This window comes from Lepus europaeus, chromosome 14, assembly GCF_033115175.1.
Source record: "Lepus europaeus isolate LE1 chromosome 14, mLepTim1.pri, whole genome shotgun sequence".
In the NCBI taxonomy this organism is placed as follows: Eukaryota; Metazoa; Chordata; class Mammalia; order Lagomorpha; family Leporidae; genus Lepus; species Lepus europaeus.
In genome coordinates this window covers 16,419,723-16,440,746 of record NC_084840.1, presented here as the reverse complement: position 1 = coordinate 16,440,746, position 21,024 = coordinate 16,419,723, and the positions used below count along the sequence as shown (strand labels likewise).

Sequence of the window (21,024 nt, the reverse complement as noted above, 5' to 3'; positions counted from 1 at the left end):
AAAGCAAGGGTTTTATTATTATGGGAAAATTCCCAGCCACTGCCCTGTCAGTGAATTACTCCGTAAGAATTCCTTGAATTACAAAGGAAGAAGATAAAATGAAGAGGGTCAGGTTTTGCTTTTACAAATGGATAATTAGAAATCCTAACAAAATGTCCTAGAATATTTGGAACAATCTTATGTAATAGGACCCACCAAGAGACTTTCCACATTCTACTACAGTAGAATTTTTGTTGTTTTTCTTATTTTTATCTTCCCTCATGTATCAGATACACTGGTCTGTTTCTGTGTCTTAGGGATGCTGTTTGGATATTTCATCAATGGTAAAAGAGACTCAAGAGAAAGTGATCCAGATTGTCCATCAGGCTATAAAGTATGTGGGCCAGTTAACAGTTCTGAAAGGGAGCAAGCTGTACTTTCTGGAAAACAGTGATGACAAGGCTGCCAGTGTCCAGGTATGTTAGCATTCCAAAACACTAGACCCCTGGGGAAATAGTGTCACTCAACATGACAAGTGCTTTATAGCTTTAAAAATAGTTGTACTTTAGTGTTTGAGCAATAAGATCTAAAACTTTCAGTCTAAGTTAGAGAAACACTGGGGGACATTGCAAACCTCCCTTCACCTTTAGAGGTCCTGGTTCCGGGAGAGCCATCTGCTGGGGAGGCTTTTCTTGTAAAACTCCACAATTCTAGAGAAAATTTAGTTGCTTGCTTTGATTATGAGTGCTATCAAAAATGTAGTATTAGAATGTTACTGTGTTCTAGCAATATAATGTCCTGCCTAAAATGATAAGCATTCTTTTTTTATTTTTTTAAAGATTTATTTTTATTTATTTGAAAGGCAGAGTTAGAGAGAGAGAGAGAGAGAGAGAGAGAGAGAGAGAGAGAGAGAGGAGACAGAAATCTTCTATTGGCTGGTTCACTCCCCAATGGCCACAATGGCTGGGGCTGGGCCAGACTGAAGCCAGGAGCCAGGAGCTTCCTCTGGGTCTCCCTTGTGAGTGCAGGGGCCTAGCACTTGGACCATTCTCCACTGCTTTCCCAGGCACATTAGTGGGGAGCTGGATCGGAATTGGAGCAGCCAGGACTCTAACTAGCACCTCTATGGGATAGTGGCATTGCAGATGGAGGCTTTACCCACTACACCACAGCATTGGCCCCGGATAAACATTACTACTACTAAATTACAGATTTACAAATTTTACTTCCATATAGACAGTTAATTCTTCTTCTAGCCTTGGTTGAACTTAATAAACCTGGCATATGTTAAAGTCTCTAAAATAAGCAGAAAATATAATTTGAGTATTTGATAATTTTTAAAAATATAAATATATGTAATAAAACAGCTGACCTTATCAGTTAATGCTTAAAAACTCTTTCTAGGAGGAGTTTGTGGATGCTGTTTGTGCTGGTGTAGGCTTAGGAATGAAGGTTCTATTAGATTCTGGATGGGAAAAAGCGAAAGAACTTCAGCATGAACTCTTAAGGCAGTGCTCACCAATTGAGGTAAGGTGAATAAGTGTTCTATATATACCTGATAATGTATGAACTTAATTTTTGTTTTTAAAGATTTATTTATTTAAAAGTCAGAGTTATACAGAGAGAGGAGAGGCAGAGAGAGAGAGGTCTTCCATCTGATGGTTCACTCTCCAGTTGGCCACAATAGCCAGAGTTGTGCCGATCTGGACCCAAGAGCTTCCTCCGGGTCTCCCACGCAGGTGCAGGGGCCCAAGAACTTGGATCATCTTCTACTGCTTTCCCAGGCCCTAGCAGAGAGCTGGATCTGAAGTGGAGCAGCAGGGTCTCGAACTGGCACCCATATGGGATACTGGTGCTTCAGGCCAGGGCATTAACCTGCTGCAGCACAGTGCCAGCCCCTGAACTTAATTTTTAAAAATAGTTTAAAAATCAAGCTTCAACAAGAAGCTTGAGTAAATCGCTTAAAAATACAAAAAAGTTTAACTCAATGAATTAGGTTTTTTTTTTTTTTTTTTTTTTGACAGGCAGAGTGGACAGTGAGAGAGAGAGACAGAGAGAAAGGTCTTCCTTTGCCATTGGTTCAACCTCCAATGGCCGCCACGGCCGGTGTGCTGCGGCCTGCGCACCGCGCTGTCCAATGGCAGGAGCCAGGTGCTTCTCCTGGTCTCCCATGGGGTGCAGGGCCCAAGGACTTGGGCCATCCTCCACTGCACTCCCTGGCCACAGCAGAGAGCTGGCCTGGAAGAGGGGCAACCGGGACAGAATCTGGAGCCCCAACCGGGACTAGAACCCGGTGTGCCGGCGCCACAAGGCAGAGGATTAGCCTATTGAGCCGCAGTGCTGGCCAAATTAGGTTTTTAATGTTTAATTTATGTTGAATTACTTCTTACTGAAGATTCTAATAATATCATGATGTCATGGCAGTGTTTTCCCAAGTGGTTCTTGAGTCACTGCAACCTCTGCTGTTAATATTTTGCCGCTGCCTCTTTTTATTTTTTTTAAAGACGTATTTTATTTATTTGAAAGACAGAGTTACAGAGAAAGGTAGAGACAGAGAGAGGGGTCTTCCATCTACTGGTTCATTCCCCAGATGGCCACAACAGCCAGAGCTGCGCCTGTCCAAAGCCAGGGGCCAGGAGCTTCTTCTGGGTCTCCCAGGGGGATGCAGAGAGCTGGATGGGAAGAGGAGCAGCTGGGACTAGAACCAGTGCCCACATGGGATGCTGGCACTTCAGGCCCAGGCTTTAACCCACTGCGCCACAGCGCTGGTCCTGCTGCTGCCTCTTAACACGTTTCCATCAAAGTTCAGTCTGTCGAGGAACTGCTGAGCGGGGAGTGCAGTGCTCGCTTTCTGCCTGCCATTTGCCTCATCTTTGTTTGGGTCTCACTCTTCCACCTTGGAATAGAAGCTAACATTTCTTGATCTAATATCTTGAAATACCTTACTAGAGCATTCACACAAATTATATATCAGCAGATAGAGGAGTGAACGGACGGTGATTTTCTAAAATACACTTTCTTACGCTCCAGGTACAACTCATGATAAAGCATAAAGCCAAGGCTGCCGTAGAGTTCCCAAGTGAGGAGAGGTCTGGGATTTGCTGTTAGGAGACCTGAGGTGGAACCCTGGCACCACTGCCTTCCGCTTAGCATTCAGCAGGTCGCTCAGTGCCCTGGCCCTGTTCCCTCTCCTGTGATACCTGTGTCCCAGGTTGTGACAGTTGCTAGCCGAGGCAGAAATCGCTGTCCCTCCCCCGAGGGTCCAGGGGGTGGGGACCGTGCCTGGTCACCCGCTCTCCGAGTCTGAGCTGGAATCGCACGTTCTGCTCCAGACAGAACTCGCCTTGCTGTGCACGTGTGTCAGTCACTGCTCGTGGGTGTTTCCTTTGTTGAGCATCACTGCTAGTGAAGTGGGATCACGCCGATCTGAGACCTGTTTGTTCTAGAATCTTGTAACAGATTGTTAAAGCCGTCCCTGCCCGTTCCATTTCTCCTGCGGGCCTCAGGCAGCTGGGACGTTCCTGTTCCTAAGCTCTTAACTGCCTGGTGCCTCCTCATTTACAGGCCACACTGATCTAGGACAGCAGACCATGGGGACAGCTGTTTGCTTCCACACCTCTGGGTGGGACTTTCCAGGAAGGCATGGAGGAAGTGAGATTTTTTTTTTTTCTGTATAGGGAGAAAGCATTTGGCACTAAGGTACTGCTGGCTCCAAGTGGCTGAGGTGAAGCTCTGTAAGCCACGGGGGTTCTTAGTCCCGTTCCTCACTCCGCAGGACTGTATGATTTATCTCTGCCCAGACAGACTGAACTGGGGAAGACACCAACATGAAATCTCTCCTAATTCCTGTGTTGCCTTGAATGACTTACCTGAGCCCCACTTGTTGCCCTTTAAAAATGGGGCTAATCTCTTATTTCCTGAACTTTTTCTGCGGGTTATGAGGGATTAGGAAACAACAGAGGTGAAAAAGCTGCATACACAGCCCCGCGAGTCTTGCCTCACTCAGCTTGCTGGTGCTCATCTCTCCTCAGTGTGAGTCTGCCCTTCTCCTGGGCGGTGTGTTTGCTTTAAAAGCTAAACGTTTCCAAGAGCAGCTCACACCAGCTCACACCATCACTGGTCAGGCTCTGTGGTCCTGCTGCTGTCCCAGCTGTGAGGCTGAGCTGGGTTCTGTGATGCGGCCTTGAAGAAAGGGACACGGGAGACAGAGCCCCTTGCAGCACCTGTCGGCGGCTCAGCAGCAGTGCTGTGACTCACTGAAGCCCTCTGTCGTGGTTCGCAAAGTGGGATTTTTGTGCGCAAGAAGCGCCAAAGAGTGGAACGAGAAACGGAGCTGAAATCATGCGTGTGAGTGTTCTGAGCAGGCTGTGAGAGCAGGCGCGGATCCGCGTGGCTGCTGTTCTGAGGCTAGCTCAGCTGGCGGCAGTTTACCTTGTCCCCAGCTCTGTGCACACCTCTGCCCGCCTTCCTCTTCCTCTTCCTGCCGGGTGCTGGGGCTGTCCTGTCACTCGTGGTGCAGCTTTGAGATACCCATTCTCTTAAGTTAAACCTGTAAGAGCCCTGAGAAGAAAATTAAATAGCCAAAGAGACAGAAAACAGACTCCACAGTAGAGTTGAAGTTTTAAAGCTGAGGGAGCAAAAGAATTTGCCTGTTCTGTTTTTACCACCTAGAGCAAATCTGAGTGAGACCTAGGGAGCTGCCCTGGGGGATCCTCTGGGAGAAATTAAGTAAGAATGCTCTTCAGGGGGCAGTAGAAAGGCAAAGGCCAGGGGTTTAGCCTGAGGCTCTCCTCTGGGAGAGTCTGTACTCTTAACTTTGGGAAATATGCTGCCTACGCCTGTCACCAAGAAACAAGTCATGAAAGTCAACATTCCAGGACACTTAGCTTGTGTGTTAGTCCCCTCACTCCCTTCCAAGGGAAGTTTTAGAAATTCCATACCTATAGATATTTAAATAGAAGACTAATTCTGTTGTAACGAACATCAGAGAGTTTCCCTAATTAATGCAGAAATCTATATACAATTTAGTTGGAAAGCTGTTCCACTGATGTGATTTGGGTCCTTAACTTGCAGTCCCAGAAACCGCTCCAGTGTGTTACTTCCCCATGGGAACTCCTTCTCATCTGGTTCCATACAATTCCAGGATTTTTACATTTCTGAATAAGTATTTGTACTCAGAACTATTTTAATATTCTCTGTAGGCTACCAAACAGATGAAAGTGAATGCCATTGAGTTGATTAGATCTCTTGAAGACATCTTTGCTGAATGGAAAAAAGTAAGAGATGCTTTAAATTATTTTTGTTTAATTTTATTTAACATATTTGATCATTTCATTTGGTTCAAGTGTTACTGTTTTGTTTCAGATTTTATCCTTAGCCAAAGACAACTCTTACGTCCTTAGGTAATTGAAGCATGTTTGATAGCTCTCTGGCTGCTGCTTCTTGGATGTCATAACTTACTAGTCTTAATAATGAATAAGGGATGAGATATGTGTGGATATCTATATATATATAATAACTGATTCCAATATTCACTTTAGGCTAAAAAATTGTGTTTAATAATCAGTGTGCTCAAATTTTTTTAAAAAAGATTTATTTATTTATTTGAAAGGCAGAGTTACACAGGGAGAGAAGGAAAGGCAGAGAGAGAGATCATCTCACCCGCTGGTTCACTCCCTAATTGGCCACAATGGCTGGAACTGTGCCAGTCTGAAGCCAGAAGCCAGGAGCTTCTTCTGGGTCTCCCACAAGTGTGCAAGGGCCCAAGGACTTGGGCCATCCTCCACTGCTTTCCCAGGCCATAGCAGAGAACTGGATTGGAAGTGGAGCAGCCGGAACTCGAACTGGTACCCATGTGGGATGCCAGCGCTTCAGGTGACTGTTTTACCCACTACACCACATTGCTGGCCCCAAAGATTTTTAACGTACATGTGAATTAGACAAATTATTTCCATGACACAAGTAAACAGAAAAAGGCTGGTACTGTGGTACAGCTGGTCAAGCTACTGCTTGGGACGCCTGCATCCCTTACCAGCGTGGCTGTTCCACTTCTGATCTAGCTTCTTGCTGATGCGTCTGGGAAAGCAGCAGGTGGGAGACCTAGATGGAGTTCTGGGCTCCTGGCTTTAGCCTGGCCCAGCCCTAGCTATTGCAGGCATTTGGGGAGTGAACCAGCAGACAGAAGATCTCTTTTTCTCAGTCTCCCTCATTTTTCCTTCAGAATAAATAAATAGTTCCTGCTGCTCCACTTCCAGTCCAGCTCCTGGCTAATGCACCTGGGAAAGCAGTGGAAGATGGCCCAAGTGCTTGGACTCCTGCACCTACATGGGAGACACGAAGAAGCTCCTGGCTTTAGTCTGGCCCTGGCCCCTGCCCCTGCCCCAGCTGTTGTGGCCATTGGGGAGTGAATCAGCAGATGGAAGATCTCTCTTTCTATCTCTCCCTCTCTCTTTTTCTCTCTGTAACTCTGCCTTTCCAATAAATAAATAAACAAAGCCTTTAAAAAAAGATTCTGGCAGTTGAAATCATCGATTAAGCCCTGTTTCCATGTAGCTTTGTTAAAAATATAACTTTCATTTTCACAGAAAAGTTTTGGTACTCAAGTACAAGAGAAAGATTCTGGACACCAAGATTCCAAGGAGACGATTAATCTTGCCCCGGAAGTCTTAAAATTAATACATTGCGTAGAGAAAACAGTTCAAATTATTACATCTGCACTGAAAGGTACATATTCCAAATGGAATTGATGATGTTATGATTTTCAGAGTCTCAGGCATCTTTCCTAGCCTAGGTTCTTAATTAAAGCCTACCTAATGCTGCTTTATTGATACTAGTCATTAATATAGGAACTTGTGTAACTGAAGTCCCACTTAAGTACATCAGTACTTCTGCCTCCAACAGATAAGACTTTAGTTGCAAAATCTAAGTAGTTTGCTGTTGTCTTGATGTGGTCACTTTGACCTGGCATCACACGGCAGTAATAAATACCTGTTGACAACTGAGAGTGTTAATTAACTTTTTTCCTTTCCCTTTTGCACAGGATGCCATGATGATCTGAATCTTCTCAAGAGCTGTGTTGGGAGTATTTGCAGGTTGGCCAGGGAGGTTCACGAGGGCTTCAGTGTGCGCTCTTCCTCTGTGGACTGCTGTGGGAGCAGAGTACCACCTGGTGGCCTCAGGGAACTGGAATCTCGAGCTGAGTCGCTCCTCCTGTGTTTAGGATCTGAAGAAGGAGCCAATGTATTGAACCCCTGGGAGAGTTGTGATCAGAACACTAGAGAAGAACGACAGCCACTACAGTCTAAACCCAGCAGGGCTGACTGTGGCACGAGTAGAGGGGTGCCAAAACGTGTGTATGAACTCCACGCCTTGGCCCCCACAGTGGGCTCAGAGGAGTGCCTGCCCCGCAGGATTCAGTGGGTGTGAATACCAGTGTATAGGCACTTTGTGACTGTCTGGGAAAGAGCAGGCACACTTGGCATGCAGGATAACTGGAAACGAAATCAGGTACGTGGTGCAGAGGAGTGAGTGTCTGCATGGCCTCGCAGCGGGTGTGAACAATGTAACCCTCATGGAGTCCTGGTTCCAAAGTGCTGGAGTGGGAAACCTCAGCAGACATGTTTCAGTGGGATGTTTACCATGCTGGAACACCAGGGAAAGGGAATTCAGGACCAAGCCTGTTTCTCATCGAGCTACCGCGTACAGCTGGTTCCTTATTCTGGGTGCAGGTATTTTCTCGTGAATGGGAACCCGAACAGTTACATTTGTGCCTGTACTTTCTCTCCTGTGCAAAGCAGAATGAGGTTGGTGGTGAAGTGGCCAGTCCAGGTGAACCAAGGCAGCCTGAAATCAAAGTCTTCTCAGAGGCTTGTCCTTGTGCGTAGTGTTTGAGAGGATGCTTTCCTATGTTTTCCCAATTGTAAGGAGCTACCTAAGGAGAGTGGAGTTATGTATTATTAATAGGGCTTGCTGGTGTAGTAGTTTACGATGTTATCTGTGTTTCCAAATGAGGACTCTATGAGTACAGTTTAAAACTAATTGAAATGTGGCCAGAGGCAGCGCTCAGCTGTTGGGGTGTGCGAGATCAGAGGCTGGACCTTCTCTTGATCTTGCTTGTTTGCCAAGGTGTGATGAAAGTCTGTGTATGATTTGACGACGATTCGTGATCCTTGTTTTATTTGCCAGCTTTCAAAAACAATGATCAAGTAATAAAGATATTATTCTACTTGTGGGATCTTACATTAAGGAATAGCTAGACATTCGTGTAACCTGAAGGGTCCTTAGTAACTCTGGGTGATTCGGAGCAGTTCTTAGAGATAATTCTTTCCAGAAAGCGGATCCTTTTCATTTGCCCTCTGCACTTGTAGGCACCCCTTGTACTTTCTGCAGAACAGGCTGAGATTGTTAGTACCACGAATACATCTGACGACTTCCTTGTAGGGAGAGATTAAATAGATACTGATGGTCGTAATCAGAGCAATACTAGTGAACCATGTGTTACGTTCCCAGGTGTTTTTTTTTTTTTTTCGTTCCCAGGTGTTTTTAAATGGTGCAATGTAACAAATGGGTTTCTGTTGTCTTTTAGTTTTGGCACTCAGCTTATAGTCTTTCTACAATTCTGTGTGTATTTTTATCAGTCAATGCTCTGCCAAGTAGCACTTTTACCACCAATTATAAGGAAGGGAACTGTATGGATGAGGCTTTTTCCTGAAGATTGGCTTAAAGCATTGCTGTGGCAGTGTTAGATCTTCGGTTTCTGTTTTCTGAACTCATGATTTCATTGTCAGGAACTTTCTACTGTCTTTGCAAATGCAGTGTGTATGTGTGTATATATATATTTATACTAAATAATTTGTTATACTATTGAATGAATGGTGGAAAATATATTTGTATAAGAATCATGTTACAAAGAGAATGCCTTTATTAAATCTTGTCAGCTTCAGAACTGTCTGTGGCTAAAGGTCTTTTATTAATTTTCTTCATTTACTTTACTCATGAAGTATATTTACTCATAACTCAAAATGGCTATAAATAGCTCCATCGTGATAAAAGCTATCCTACTACTGCAGGTCAAATAAATGATTAGGAGACACTGAGCAAATGTTAAAGTTGTTATTAACAGCTGCTTAGTTTCTTTTTTTAGCAGTGCTCTGTCCCTCTTTGGTTGGTTATACCTGGGATACATTTAGCCCCATGCGCTGTGGTGCCACGAGCCTCAGGTTCGGAGTGGGGCCTGTTTGCCACTCATTTGGAGTGTGGATCCCAGCAGGCTGCCAAGTACCTCCATGACCTTGGACAGGTTATTTCCGTCTTCACTCCCTCGTCTGTACAAAGTAATACCTCATGGACTGTCTCATCTACTACTGTTAAGTGAGAAGTGTAGGACTAACTCCTGGCGAGGGGCGGGCTTAGTGAACATCATCCCTTTCCTTCCTCGCGACACAACCATTGTTATGGCCTCGAGGTCACAGTGCATGCCACCGCCATTTGTTGCAGTACAACTTGGGATTCCACTTGGGATTGGAGGCTGTGTCCTGAATGGCCCTGAGCTCACAGAACCATAGATTTTTAAGAATTTGAGGGACCGGTGCTATGGTGTAGTGGGTAAAGTTGACACCTGCAGCACCGACATCCCATATGGGCATCGGTTCTAGTTCCAGCTGCTCCTCTTCCTATTCAGCTCTCTGATATGACCTTGGAAAGCAGTGGGAGATGATCCAAGTCCTTGGGCCCCTGCACCCATGTGGGAGACCCAGAGGAAGCTTCTGGCTCCTGGCTTTGGATCGGCAGCTCCAGGCGTTGCGGCCATTTGGAGAGTGAACCAGCAGATGGGAGACCTCTCTGTCTCTCTCTGTCTCTCTCTCTCTCCTCTCTGTAGCTCTTTCAAATAAATAAATATTTTTAAAAAAATTTAAGAGCTTTTCTGAAGAAATTCACAGGCTTTTCTGAGAATGAGCTCTGCTTTTGTCTGGCTAGTGTCAGTGTACATCTCCAAATACCAAGTATCTGCTCTTCGGGGGCCCTTGCTTTCAAGAGGAATAGCTTAAGCTGTGTGTGCACTGAGAAATTCAGAGATTTTGAAAACAGATACCACTTTGCCTGGCCCTACTTCTGCCTCTTTAAAAAAATTGTTTTGTTGTTTCCCAGCTTTATTGAGTTATGACTGGTAAATTGTGTATATTCACGGTGTACAATGTGATGATTTGCTGTGCATTCTGAAATGATTCTGCAATCAGGTTAATTAACACATCCCATCACCATGTAATTACTGTGAGATGAGAACTTTTAAGGTTTAATCTCTTAATTGCAAGTATAGAGTATTATTAACAATAGTCATCTTGCTATACGTTAGTTCTCTGGAACTCACCCAGCTTAACACTGAAAGCCCACACCCGTTGACCAATAAATATCTCCCCATTTCCTGTTCCCTGCCCAGCCCTGCACAATCACCATTCTTTATCTGTGAGTTTGACTTTTTTGAGAGAATGTGGTGTTTGTCTTATTTCACTCAGCTTTGTGTCCCGCGGTTTCATCTGTGTGGTGGCACCTGGCAGCAGCCTCTCCTTCATTGATTGCATTGTGTCTATGTTTTTCTTCACCCACTCATCCATCCATGAACACTTCGTTGTCCTCCTATTTTGGCTGTTGTGAATACTGCTGAAATGAATATGGCTGCAAATCCCTCCCCCAGGTGCTGATTTCACTTCTCTCGGGATATTCCCAGAAGAGGGATCACTGGCTCATAAGGCGGTTCTGTTATTAATTCTTTGAGGAACTCCCATACGGCTCTCCAGAACGGCTGTGCCAGTTTCCATTCCCTCACGGGCTAGGTGTTCCCTTCTCCCCCTACATCCTTGCCAACCCCCTGGTTTTCAAGTTCCTTTCTAACAGGTGTGAGGTGATAACTCGTTGAGTTTTTGACTTGCATCTCCCTGGAGATCAGTGACGCTGAGCACCTTTGTGTTCTTGTTGACTCGGGGCTGCCGCTCTGGATGCTAGGGCGGGCATCCTTCTCTCTCAGTCACTCCACTGCCTTCTCCCACCTCGTCAGCAGAAAGTGCTCTCACGGAGGCCATCGGTGAGCCTCTCAGGGCCAGCTCCAGAGGGCTCCATCTATCTTTACCTTACTTGATCCATCCTTCCCTTCCTCGCTCTGAAAATCTTCCCTGCTGGGTCTCCACAGCTGAACCTGCCTGCATTTTCGTCCTCACTGATTCTCATCTCCCTCACGGGCGTCTCAGCCTACTAAGCATCTGTGTTCAAAGGGTTCCACGCCCAGGGACCTCCTCCCCTCAGTCCGCCTCCTGTCCCTAAGCACAGGTGCAGAGCACAGCTCTGGCAGGGGCGGGGCAGATTCTGGAGGCTCTGCCTCTCCCTACCCCCAGCCCTGCCTCCTGAACCCCTCATCCCCACTCCCTGCTTCCTGGGCTCTCGGAACTTGTTTCCTCATTTCTAAATGGATCACCATAGCACCCACCTGGGAGGGGCGTGGCTTCGACAGCTGAATGACACAAACTACAAGCACTTAGCACAGGTTACCTGATGCATTCCAATGGAAGAAGTTATTAATTTCACCCATTTGAGCTATTTTAACTACTATTTATACCCCCCAATTTATGTCTCTTTCTTTTGAACTTTAGAAAAGTGTTTGTTTTTATTTATTTGGAAGGCAGAGGGACACAGAGAGCTCCCGCCTGCTGGTTCACTCCCCAAATGCCACGACAGCTGGGGCTGTACCCAGCTGCAGCCAGCAACCTGGAACTCCACCCGGGTCTCCCACATGCGTGGTGGCGATTCAACTGCCTGAGCCACGCTCTGCACCTCCCTGCGCTTCAGCAGGAAGCTGGATTGGGAGCAGAGTCGCGGGGATAGACACCAGGCACTCTGGCAGCGCAAACTGCAGTGCCACAGCCCTGCCAGCCCTCTCTGGACTTTTCTTTTTTAGCCAGTGTGTATACCTGATCCTCATAGAGACATCGTAACTCCACACATACATGCAAAGCTAACTCATATCTGTGCCCTTTGATTGTTCCTGCATTTGTTAAAAATGCCAGCGCGCGCAGCCACCGAGGCCCAACATCTCAGAGCGCGTTCTTCTGACCCGGTTTGGTCCTCAGTAGCCTGCCGAGGGCGTGCTGTTGTGACGTCCATTTTGTAGATGAGGAAGAGAGGCCTGAGGTTTGGCCACCCCTAAGAACTCCCAGGCCAAGGGCAGAATCCCAGTCAAGGCATCTGCAGGCGTCTTCTGGGGGCTGCGGGGGGAGGACCCGTTCCAGGCCTCTGCCCTTGGCTTGCAGATGCCGCCTTGTCCCTGTCGCTTCCTGGCACCCTCCCTCCGTGTGGGTCTGTTGCCCGTTTCCCCTTTGCTTTGTAAGGACATCGGTCAGGTTTGATTAGGGCTCACCCTGGGCATCCACTTTCACTTGCTTGGGACAGATCCTCTTTCCCAGTAGGTTGCGCTCGGAGGCCCTGGGGGTAGACCTCAGTGCGAGTTTTCGGGGACACCATTACTCTCAGACCCGTTGGCCTGAGGGATCTTGGCACACTGAGCTGGGGTCTGCAGTGGAGGGGGGGTGGGGACGCGTGCTGTGGGAGCAGGTGCCGCCGTGGAGGTGCGCCACACGTCGCGCTGTGTCTGTCTTTCCCGACAGCTTCGGCTCCAAGAAGCAGACATGCTGTCTGGGGAACTTTAACAGAGCGTTTGATTTTCACATTGCTGTTATAACATGAAGATAAGTAGGCTCGGGCAGGCGTGGCACAGCCGGAAGTTACCGCTTGGGATGCCCGTGTCCTGTGTTGGAGCGCCTGGTTGGAGTCCCAGCTCCACTTCCTGTTCCAGTGTCCTGCCAGTGCACACCCTGGGCGGCAGCAGGTGATGGCCCAAGTAGTGGGGTCCCTGCCACCCACATGGCAGTTCTGGGCTCCTGGCTTCGCCTGGCCCACCGCTGCTAGAGTGATAGTTACCCTCAGAGCCTCGTGGCAGCAACTGCAGTGCAGGGCGCTGAATGCCTCTCCAGGCACTCTGACGTGCCAGGCGGACACGCCCACCCCAGCTTGCGGCTTGCTCCCAAGTGCCTTCTTGGTTCTGATCTGCCCCAGGTGTGGCATGCCATCCTGCGTGCTCAGTTTTCTTCAGATGAACGTTTTAATTGAAGTAGAACAGAAATACAGAAAACGCACAGTTTGTAGTGCCCTGTAAGACTTTGTGCTGTGTGAATGCGAGCAGCTGAGCGATGGGAGCACCCAGGAGCTTCCTAGTCACCCCCTAGGTGACCCCTACCCTGACTGCCAGTCCCATTGCCAGGCGTGCCTGCTTTTGAGCTTTGCATGTGAGATAGCACCTAGGGGTCCTTTTGTGTTCAACTTCTGCTCCACATGAGTTCTGCGATTTAGGATGTGCTACAGAATCCCAGTTCGTTCGTTTGCATTGCTCTGTAGGATTCCTTTGTATGACTGTATCACGATTTATGCCTCTCCTGGGGGTAAGGGGCAGCACTGGCCTCTCTCTCTGTATGCACCCTGTTGTCATGGTATTGCACAGTGGGGGTAGGGCATCATTCCCTGCCTTGGCTTTGGCCTTGTGATATGCTTTGGCCAAGGGGATAGTAGTAGAAATGATGCTGTCTTGACAAAGTGCTCTGAAGATTGGGCTTGCTAGCGCTCGTGCCTCTGTCACCGCCATCAGACAGGCAGGTGCCATTGCCACCGCCATCAGACAGGCAGGTGCGGGCTGGTCCTGGGAGCAGGAGAGGGATGCATGAGGCAGGGCCTGCCTGCTCGCCCCAGGGCCCAGCCGAGGTCAGCTAGCTGTGGATTCATGAGCCGAATGCCGTTGCTGTGTGTGTGATGACTGGCCATAGCGGATGCTCCTTCCACACAGGTGGCCCTGGATGGCGGTCTCTGTTTCTGGTTAGTACATTAATTTTTTTTAAGACTTTATTTGTTTGAGAAGTAGAGTTACAGACAGAGGGAGGGAGAGAGAGAGAGAAAAGACTTCGTCTGCTGGTTCACTCCCCAAATGGCCACAAAGGCTGGAGCTGTGCCATTCCAAAGCCGGGAGCCAGGAGCTTCTGGGTCTCCCATGTGAGTACAGGGACCCCAGCATTTGAGCCATCTTCCACTGCTTTCTAGGCCAAAGCAGAGAGCAGGATTGGAAGTGGAGCAGCTGGGACACAGACCACTGCCCATATGGGATGCCAGTGCCAAAGGTAGAGGCTTATCCACTATGCCACAGTGCCGGCCCCAGTACAGTAGTCTTGATATGAATATTTTTGTACTTGTCTTGTGGTACACAGATCTATAGTTTTACACATTGCCCAGTCACTGAAAAACTGATAAAAAGAAATGCTCTTATGCAATTTCCTTTATCAATTTTATTATAAAATATTTCATACATCCAAATTGTAAAAGGATGATGGTCCTTTCAAAGGCTCATAGAAAATGGAGCCAATCAAGATATGTTTGTTTTGGTGCAGAAAATGTCGAAATCTGTGAAGAACTTTTTCACAATTCACGTTTTCCATGAACTTTCTGAAGGCCCTCCTGTGTGTCTTTGTTTGCATCTCTGGAGAGATTGGTGGTCACTGAGCAGTGGTTGCTATGGCAACGTGGCGAGGCACCATCTCTTCCTGGTGGGTGTGCCCTGCTTGCTCTTCCATGGACTCGGGCCTTGGGAGAGCGTGGGCTGCTGGGACCCAAGTTGTGTTTGCCTCTGAGCTAACGCGAACTCGCCTCCAGCTTGTTCTCTCCCAGTTGGTGCCCTTGCTGAGGCCACGTGTCAGCAGCGTGCGGCCCCCCTCAGCCGAGTGAGCTGTGCTCTCCCTCCAGGAAGCTACCGGGCTCCAGGCTCTGCTGGTGTGCATCACCCTCAGGGTGGGGCGTGTCGACAGGGCCCAGCCGGTGATCTGTGAGTTTGCTGGCCGGTCCAGGAATTCGGGTCAAGAGAGTAATGCAGACTTCATGTTGGATTGATGTGCCCAGGAATGGCGTTTGCCTCTGATTTAGAAAGTAATTTAACACGTGGGACAGCGCGGGTTCGGGCTAGAGCCGGTAGCTGCTGGAAGGTGATTTCAGGAATAAATGACTGTTCTTGCTACTTTTACGTGATTTTGCGATATGTCACTGGGGCTACCGGAAAATTGGCCTGGGAGGGGAGTTTTGCACATCCAGCAAAACGGGCTCTCTCTGCTGCCCGCCCGGTAAATAAACGGCAGGGCTGTGCCCTCTGGAAGGCTGGGCGCCAGCTGCTCCCTTGGGTCGGGCTGTGCTCTTGGGGTCTCGCTCTTGGCCTAATGTTTAGGTAACGAAGCAGCAGGTGCACTGTATCAGTTGTTAATTTCTGCAAGGCTTTGGGGATCAGAACTGTAGTGTGTAGGCAGAGGAACCGAGGTACAGGAAGTACAGTTCCCAGACTCCCTTGGGTAGCTCAAATAGATTAGGAGCCCAATCCAGGGATGTACACACGAGAGACAGCCGCCGCGCGGCACCGTGCGTTCCCTGCAGTGTCTGGCCGGCGCCGAGAGGATTTTCTCAGGACTCTCAAGGGTTGTCCACGATTTCATTCAACAAAAACAATGACAGCTATTGCTTGCTGTGTACTTAGCAATGAATTTCTTAATCCTCACAACAGCCTGATGAGTTAGGAACTAGTATTCTCTGTCTTAAAAGATTTATTTATTTGAAGGGTGGAGCAACATAGAGATCTTCCATCTGTTGATTCACCCCACAAATGCCTGCAACAGCCAGGGCCAGGCCAAAGCCAGGAGCCAGGATCTCTGTGTAGATCTCTGATGTGGGTGCAGGGGCCCAAGTACTTAAGCCGTCATCCACTGCCTTCCCAGGCGCATTAGCAGGGAGCCGGATTGGAAGTGGAGCCTCTGGGACTTGAACTGGTGCTGTGATCTGGGATGCCGGCATCAGACCGGCTTACCTCGCTTCCCCGTCTCTATCTTAGGGTTGGGAAAGGTCGAGCCCAGAGCGGTTGGGTGATTTGCGCAGCGTCACGCGGCTGGTGAGTGATGGTGATGGGACATCGTGTCCTCGACCTCCGGCCCCAGGCCTGGCTGCACGTCAGTGTCACCGGCAAGCCCTAGAAACACCAGCGCCTGAGCCCCAGAGGCTGTGTTGGTCCGGGATGGGGACGGACCATCAGTGCGTTTTAAGGCTTCCTGGGTATTTGCGATTGTACGGGCAGAGAAGAATCCCCTCAATATCTGGCCGTAAGTGACTCTCACTTATTATACTGCTGTAACGCACGTGCCCCCAGAAAGGGCGTGAAGAATTCAGGTGTCTGGGCCTCCGCGGGGGCCGCCTGGCTCGCAGGACGCTGCCTGGCCCGCAGGACGCTGCCTGGCCCGATGGCGACACCTGCAGGCCGAGAAGACGACTGCAGCGGTTCCCAGGAAGGGCTTTGCGCGGTCGGCGAAGACCGCATGCCGGCAGCAGCCCAGGCCGCCTCGGCTGCGTGGCCTGTGGACGGTAAAAAGAGTTGGCTTTTAAACCTAACACCGGTTTTGAGAAGGATTTTAAAGAATTTCGTTCCAACTGCTATGTTTTCCCAGCCGGCGGCGGAGTGACAGGCAGAGCTGGGTTCTGTGCTTGCCTGCAGGCGAGCAGGAGCTCCGGGGACCGGCGCCCTGGGGAGGGCTCCTCCCTGCGCTGTGTGCCCGCCAGCCCCTGGCCGGGCATCTTAACGCTGCCTTGTCCTCACTGCCAGGGGGCACCAGATGGCACAAAACCTGCGCATGCATTTGCCAAAAGCGTCCAGCGGCATGGTCATTCTTAACGAGGGTTTTCTGTGCAAGGAAGACAGAACGCAGGTGTAGGCCCCGGCCTAATGCCCTGGCTTCTCCTGAACCACCGCGGACATCCCCGCGGGACTACCAGGCACTCACCGCTCGCGAAGCTGACCGGTGCACTCACCGCTGCGCTGGGCGTAGAAATGTCTGAGCCCCACTCGACTAGAGCGCAAAGCGAATGGACCAAATGCACGTGTACGATGTCGCAAGCTGACGCCGATAAGCTTTTAAAAATAGGACTGGGTAGATCCAAAACGTCCATGAAGCTTGGTTTCATAACAGCCCCGTGTTGCGTGTTACATTTAGCAGGTGTGTGAGACAGTAGGCAATGAGAAGTGCTACGGAGAGAATCTAGGGTAGTTGTGCCCCCTTAGCCACCAGGGAGTGCCTGGAACCACAGAAAGTACCCGGTGAACCCCAGGTGTGCTATGCTTTTCCTACTCATACATGCCTGTGATGAAGTGTAATTTATTAAGTGTGCTCAATAACAGATTAATAAGAACAGTTAACAATAGGACAGTTAAGACAATTTAGTGCAGAAGCTAGGTGAATGTGTCCTCTTTGTTTTCCAAAATGTATTTGTTTGAAAGGCAGAGTGAGAGAGTGCGAGACAGAGAAACAGGTCTTCCAGCCACTGATTCACTCCCCAAATGGCTGCAACAGCCAGGCTGGGCCAGGTGCCTGGCACTCCATCCGGGTCTCTCACATGGATGGCAGGGGCCCAAGCACTTGGGCCATTGTTCTCTGCCTTCCCAAGGTGCATTATCAGGGAGCTGGATGGGAGTGGAGCAGCTGGGATCCTCCAGTATCGGATGCCTGCACCCCAAAGGGTGGCTTACCCTGCTGAGTCACGGTGCCCCCTGTGGCCTCGCTTTGTGTCTCTCTGAACTGCCGTGGGCCGGTAGCCTATACGGCATGGACACTCTGCACAGAGGGACAGTCCATGTCCCAGAGACAGTGGAGCAGGGTTGTGGGAGACTTCCTTATGGTACTCAGAACGGCCATTTAAAAATTGCAGATTATTAATTTGTGGAATTTTCCGCTGTTTTTAGACTATCCTTGACTGTGGGTATCCGAGATTGGGGAAAGCGAGACCATGAATGGGGAGGGCTACTACAGGTCAAAGGGGAGAGAGGGCACCGGGGTCGTGGGAGTGGGGTTGCCATTTGGCTAGGGTAGGTGTCTCAGCTCAGCCATAAGGAACGCCATAACCAGTATGTCGTTCTCACCGGTGGGAGGCTGGGAGCTCCAAGGCCAAGGCACCGGCACACCTGGGGTCTGGTGAGGCCCCGCTTCCTGGTTGCTGATGGCCACCTTTTCCCTGTACCCCCACTTGGCAGGGAGCAGCAGCTGTCTCGGGACAGGGGGCTGTGCGCTCATGACCTCCTCCAGTCCCCATCACCTCCAGAGACCCCACCTCCTGATCCCATCACCTGAGGGGTGGGGTCCAACGCGTGATCTGGGGCGAGGGGGGCACAGGCATTCACCTAGAGCAGTGGGCAAGACCACAGTGAAACAAGAGAGACCCTCAGATGAAGCCAGCCATCCAGACCCCACAACAGCAAGTCTCTGACCCTAGGACAGCTGGGAGTCTTGTGCCCCAGCTGGGTGAGGGCAAGAGTGGGATGGGCACTCGGCACAGTGGGCTAAGTCGTTACTTGAGATGTTGGCGTCCCACGTCGGAGTGCCAGTTGCTCCACTTCCAATGCAGCTCCTTGCTGCTGTGGCTGGGAGGGCAGCAGAAGATGGCCCAAGTACTTGGGCCCCTGCATCCACGTGGGGGACACAGTTGGAGTTCAGGCTCCTGGCTTTGGCTTGGCCCAACCTCGGGGAGTGAACTACAGCAGATGGAAGATTCTCTCTCTCTCTCTCTTCTGTGTGTGTGCCTGCCTCTGTCAGTCACTGCCTGTCAAATAAATGAACGTGAATCTTAAAACAGCAAAGCAGTGGCTGAGGGAGGAAGAACAGGGCGTGCGTGGCCTTACTGCCGATGATGCTGAATTTACCTCTGAACTCAGAGCCATCGGGTGGTTTTCTCCCTCCTCTTTTGTGCTGTTATCTTATTAGCACTGTTTTATTTTGTTAAGTCCATATATTATATAGAACACAACAGGAAAAATGGACGACTTTGTTAAATAAGTCGGGTGTTTGGATGAACAAACGTAAGCACGTTGCCTGCATGGCACAGATCTCTCACTACGCTGCTGAGGGTGCCCTGTAGCTGCCACATGAGGGTCCCCAGCTTTTTTTTTTTGGACAGGCAGAGTTAGACAGTGAGAGAGAGAGACAGAGAGAAAGGTCTTCCTTCCGTTGGTTTACCCCCCAAGTGTCCGCTACGGCAGGTGCTGTGCCGATCCGAAGCCAAGATCCAGGTGCTTCCTCCTGGTCTCCCATCCACTGCCCTCCCGGGCCACAGCAGAGAGCTGGACTGGAAGAGGAGCAACAGTGCCGGCCTGATCCCCAGCTTGAAGCCCAGGTTGGGACGCTGGGAGGCTGAGCTGTAGTTGGATGGTGGGCCATGAAATGGAAGACTTTCTACGTCCCGCCCTTAAACCCTGGCTCTCACCGATGCTGCACAGTAAGATGCTGGCTTGTCTCAGGCAGCCAGAGGGAAACCTGCGAGGTGGATGCAGCCTACCTCAAGTCCTTGGAAAGGAAGTGGGAGAATGAACACTGTGCTTTCTCAGTGCTCCCCCCAAAGCATTTTCTGAGCACGCAGCAGGGGGTTGTGAGCAGCCACATAGTAAGGTCCATCTCAGAGGTAGGTTCAAGGCCAAGAGCAGGCGAGTGGTGGAAGAATTCCTCCTGGGACCAGTGCCATTGCACAAGAATGCCCCTCTGGTGCTGGGGGAGGAGTCTGTAGCCTATTTCCCCCTGATTTAAAAGGACAGTCCCGATTTCAACCTTGCTGAAAAAGAGGCATTGTTGTAAGTGCAGCGAGGACACAAGAGAAGGCTGGCATGAAATTATTTAGCAAACACATGCTGATGATTGCAGTTTAAAATCTACCCAACTGCACAGTCAAGGGGAGATAGAAGCTGAAGATGGAGCTGTCGTTCCCTCCGCTGAGGGAACAAAATCTCACACAGAAGGTGAGAGGCACCCGTGAACCCCATGGAGCCCACTCGTCTGAAGCCGCGTGGAGGATGAGCCTTACCAAGGCTCACGCGGCCACTTGAAGGACACGGGGCAAAGACGTTCAGGAGGGAAGCTAGAAAGGGATTTTTCTGATGGGGTAAGGCAGCCGCACCAAAGATGGGCCCCCGTGAGATGTGGTGGCGGCACATCTCAGACATTGACGCCCAAAGACACCTATAAAAAATACGATAGTTAGGCTGGCACTGTGGTTCAATAGGCTAATAGGTGTGCCGGCGCCAGCACACCGGGTCAGGGTGCCGGATTCTGTCCCGGTTGCCCCTCTTCCAGCCCAGCTCTCTTCTGTGGCCCAGGAAGGCAGTGGAGGATGGCCCAAGTCCTTGGGCCCTGCACCCGCATGGGAGACCAGGAGAAGCACCTGGCTCCTGGCTTTGGATCAGCGCAGTGCGCCAGCCGTGGCAGCAATTTGAGGGGTGAACCAACAGAAGGAAGACCTTTTTCTCTGTCTCTCTCTCTCACTGTCTAACTCTGCCTGTCAAAAAAAAAAATATTATAGTTAACCAAACTTCCCAGATCGCCTCAGGTCTGAAATCCAAGATTCTGCCATTAATTCTGGGCATTACTGGGGAAAAGTGGGGGAACAAATGTAAAGGTGTGTTTTATTTCTCCCGGGGGCAGAGGTGGGTAAATAGGACTGTTGCCTAGTTTGCTTGCCACTGTGTAAAATATGCCCACACTCATACAAACACTGAACATACTCCAACAACAGCAAATCAACAATCGGAACCCAAAACCCCCTCACACAGCACCAGTGCTTCATATTTTGACCAAAAGACTAGATCCTGGGAGGAAGTGCAAAATGCAAAACCAAACAACCAAACAATGCTGAACAAAGTGCATTATTAATATGCAAAATATTTATATCACTGGACTAGTAACAGATGATGTTCTCTGTAAAACTTTGGGGCCACATGGCTGATTGGTTAAATCTAGTCCATGCTGGCTTCCAAAAACCAAAAATGTATTTAGTTAGCTTCATTCTTTGATGCTCCATCCAGATGGTCTACAGGATCTGGAACGTCTCCACCTTCCTCATCAGTGTCTTCTGGGTTTGGTGCCGGGGGAACTGTCCACTGCCGTCCTACGGCCTGTT

The 21,024-nt window shown here is 49.5% G+C and overlaps 1 protein-coding gene across 3 annotated transcripts in view; it reads left to right on the top strand.

The window, feature by feature from the left end:
* The window catches only part of KIF14 (kinesin family member 14), a 69,148-nt gene extending 60,238 nt beyond the window's left edge, over nt 1–8,910 (top strand). For 2 of the 3 annotated variants that reach the window (XM_062211562.1, XM_062211561.1), the window contains 5 exons: nt 297–455; nt 1,384–1,506; nt 5,181–5,255; nt 6,564–6,702; nt 7,019–8,910. In XM_062211562.1, coding sequence (XP_062067546.1) covers nt 297–455; nt 1,384–1,506; nt 5,181–5,255; nt 6,564–6,702; nt 7,019–7,404 — 882 coding nt within the window. In that variant the 3' untranslated portion in view covers nt 7,405–8,910. Of the gene's footprint in view, nt 1–296; nt 456–1,383; nt 1,507–5,180; nt 5,256–6,199; nt 6,483–6,563; nt 6,703–7,018 lie in introns of those variants that run through there. The other variant, XM_062211563.1, reaches the window with a different exon arrangement.
* Nucleotides 8,911–21,024: the final 12,114 nt, after the last annotated feature.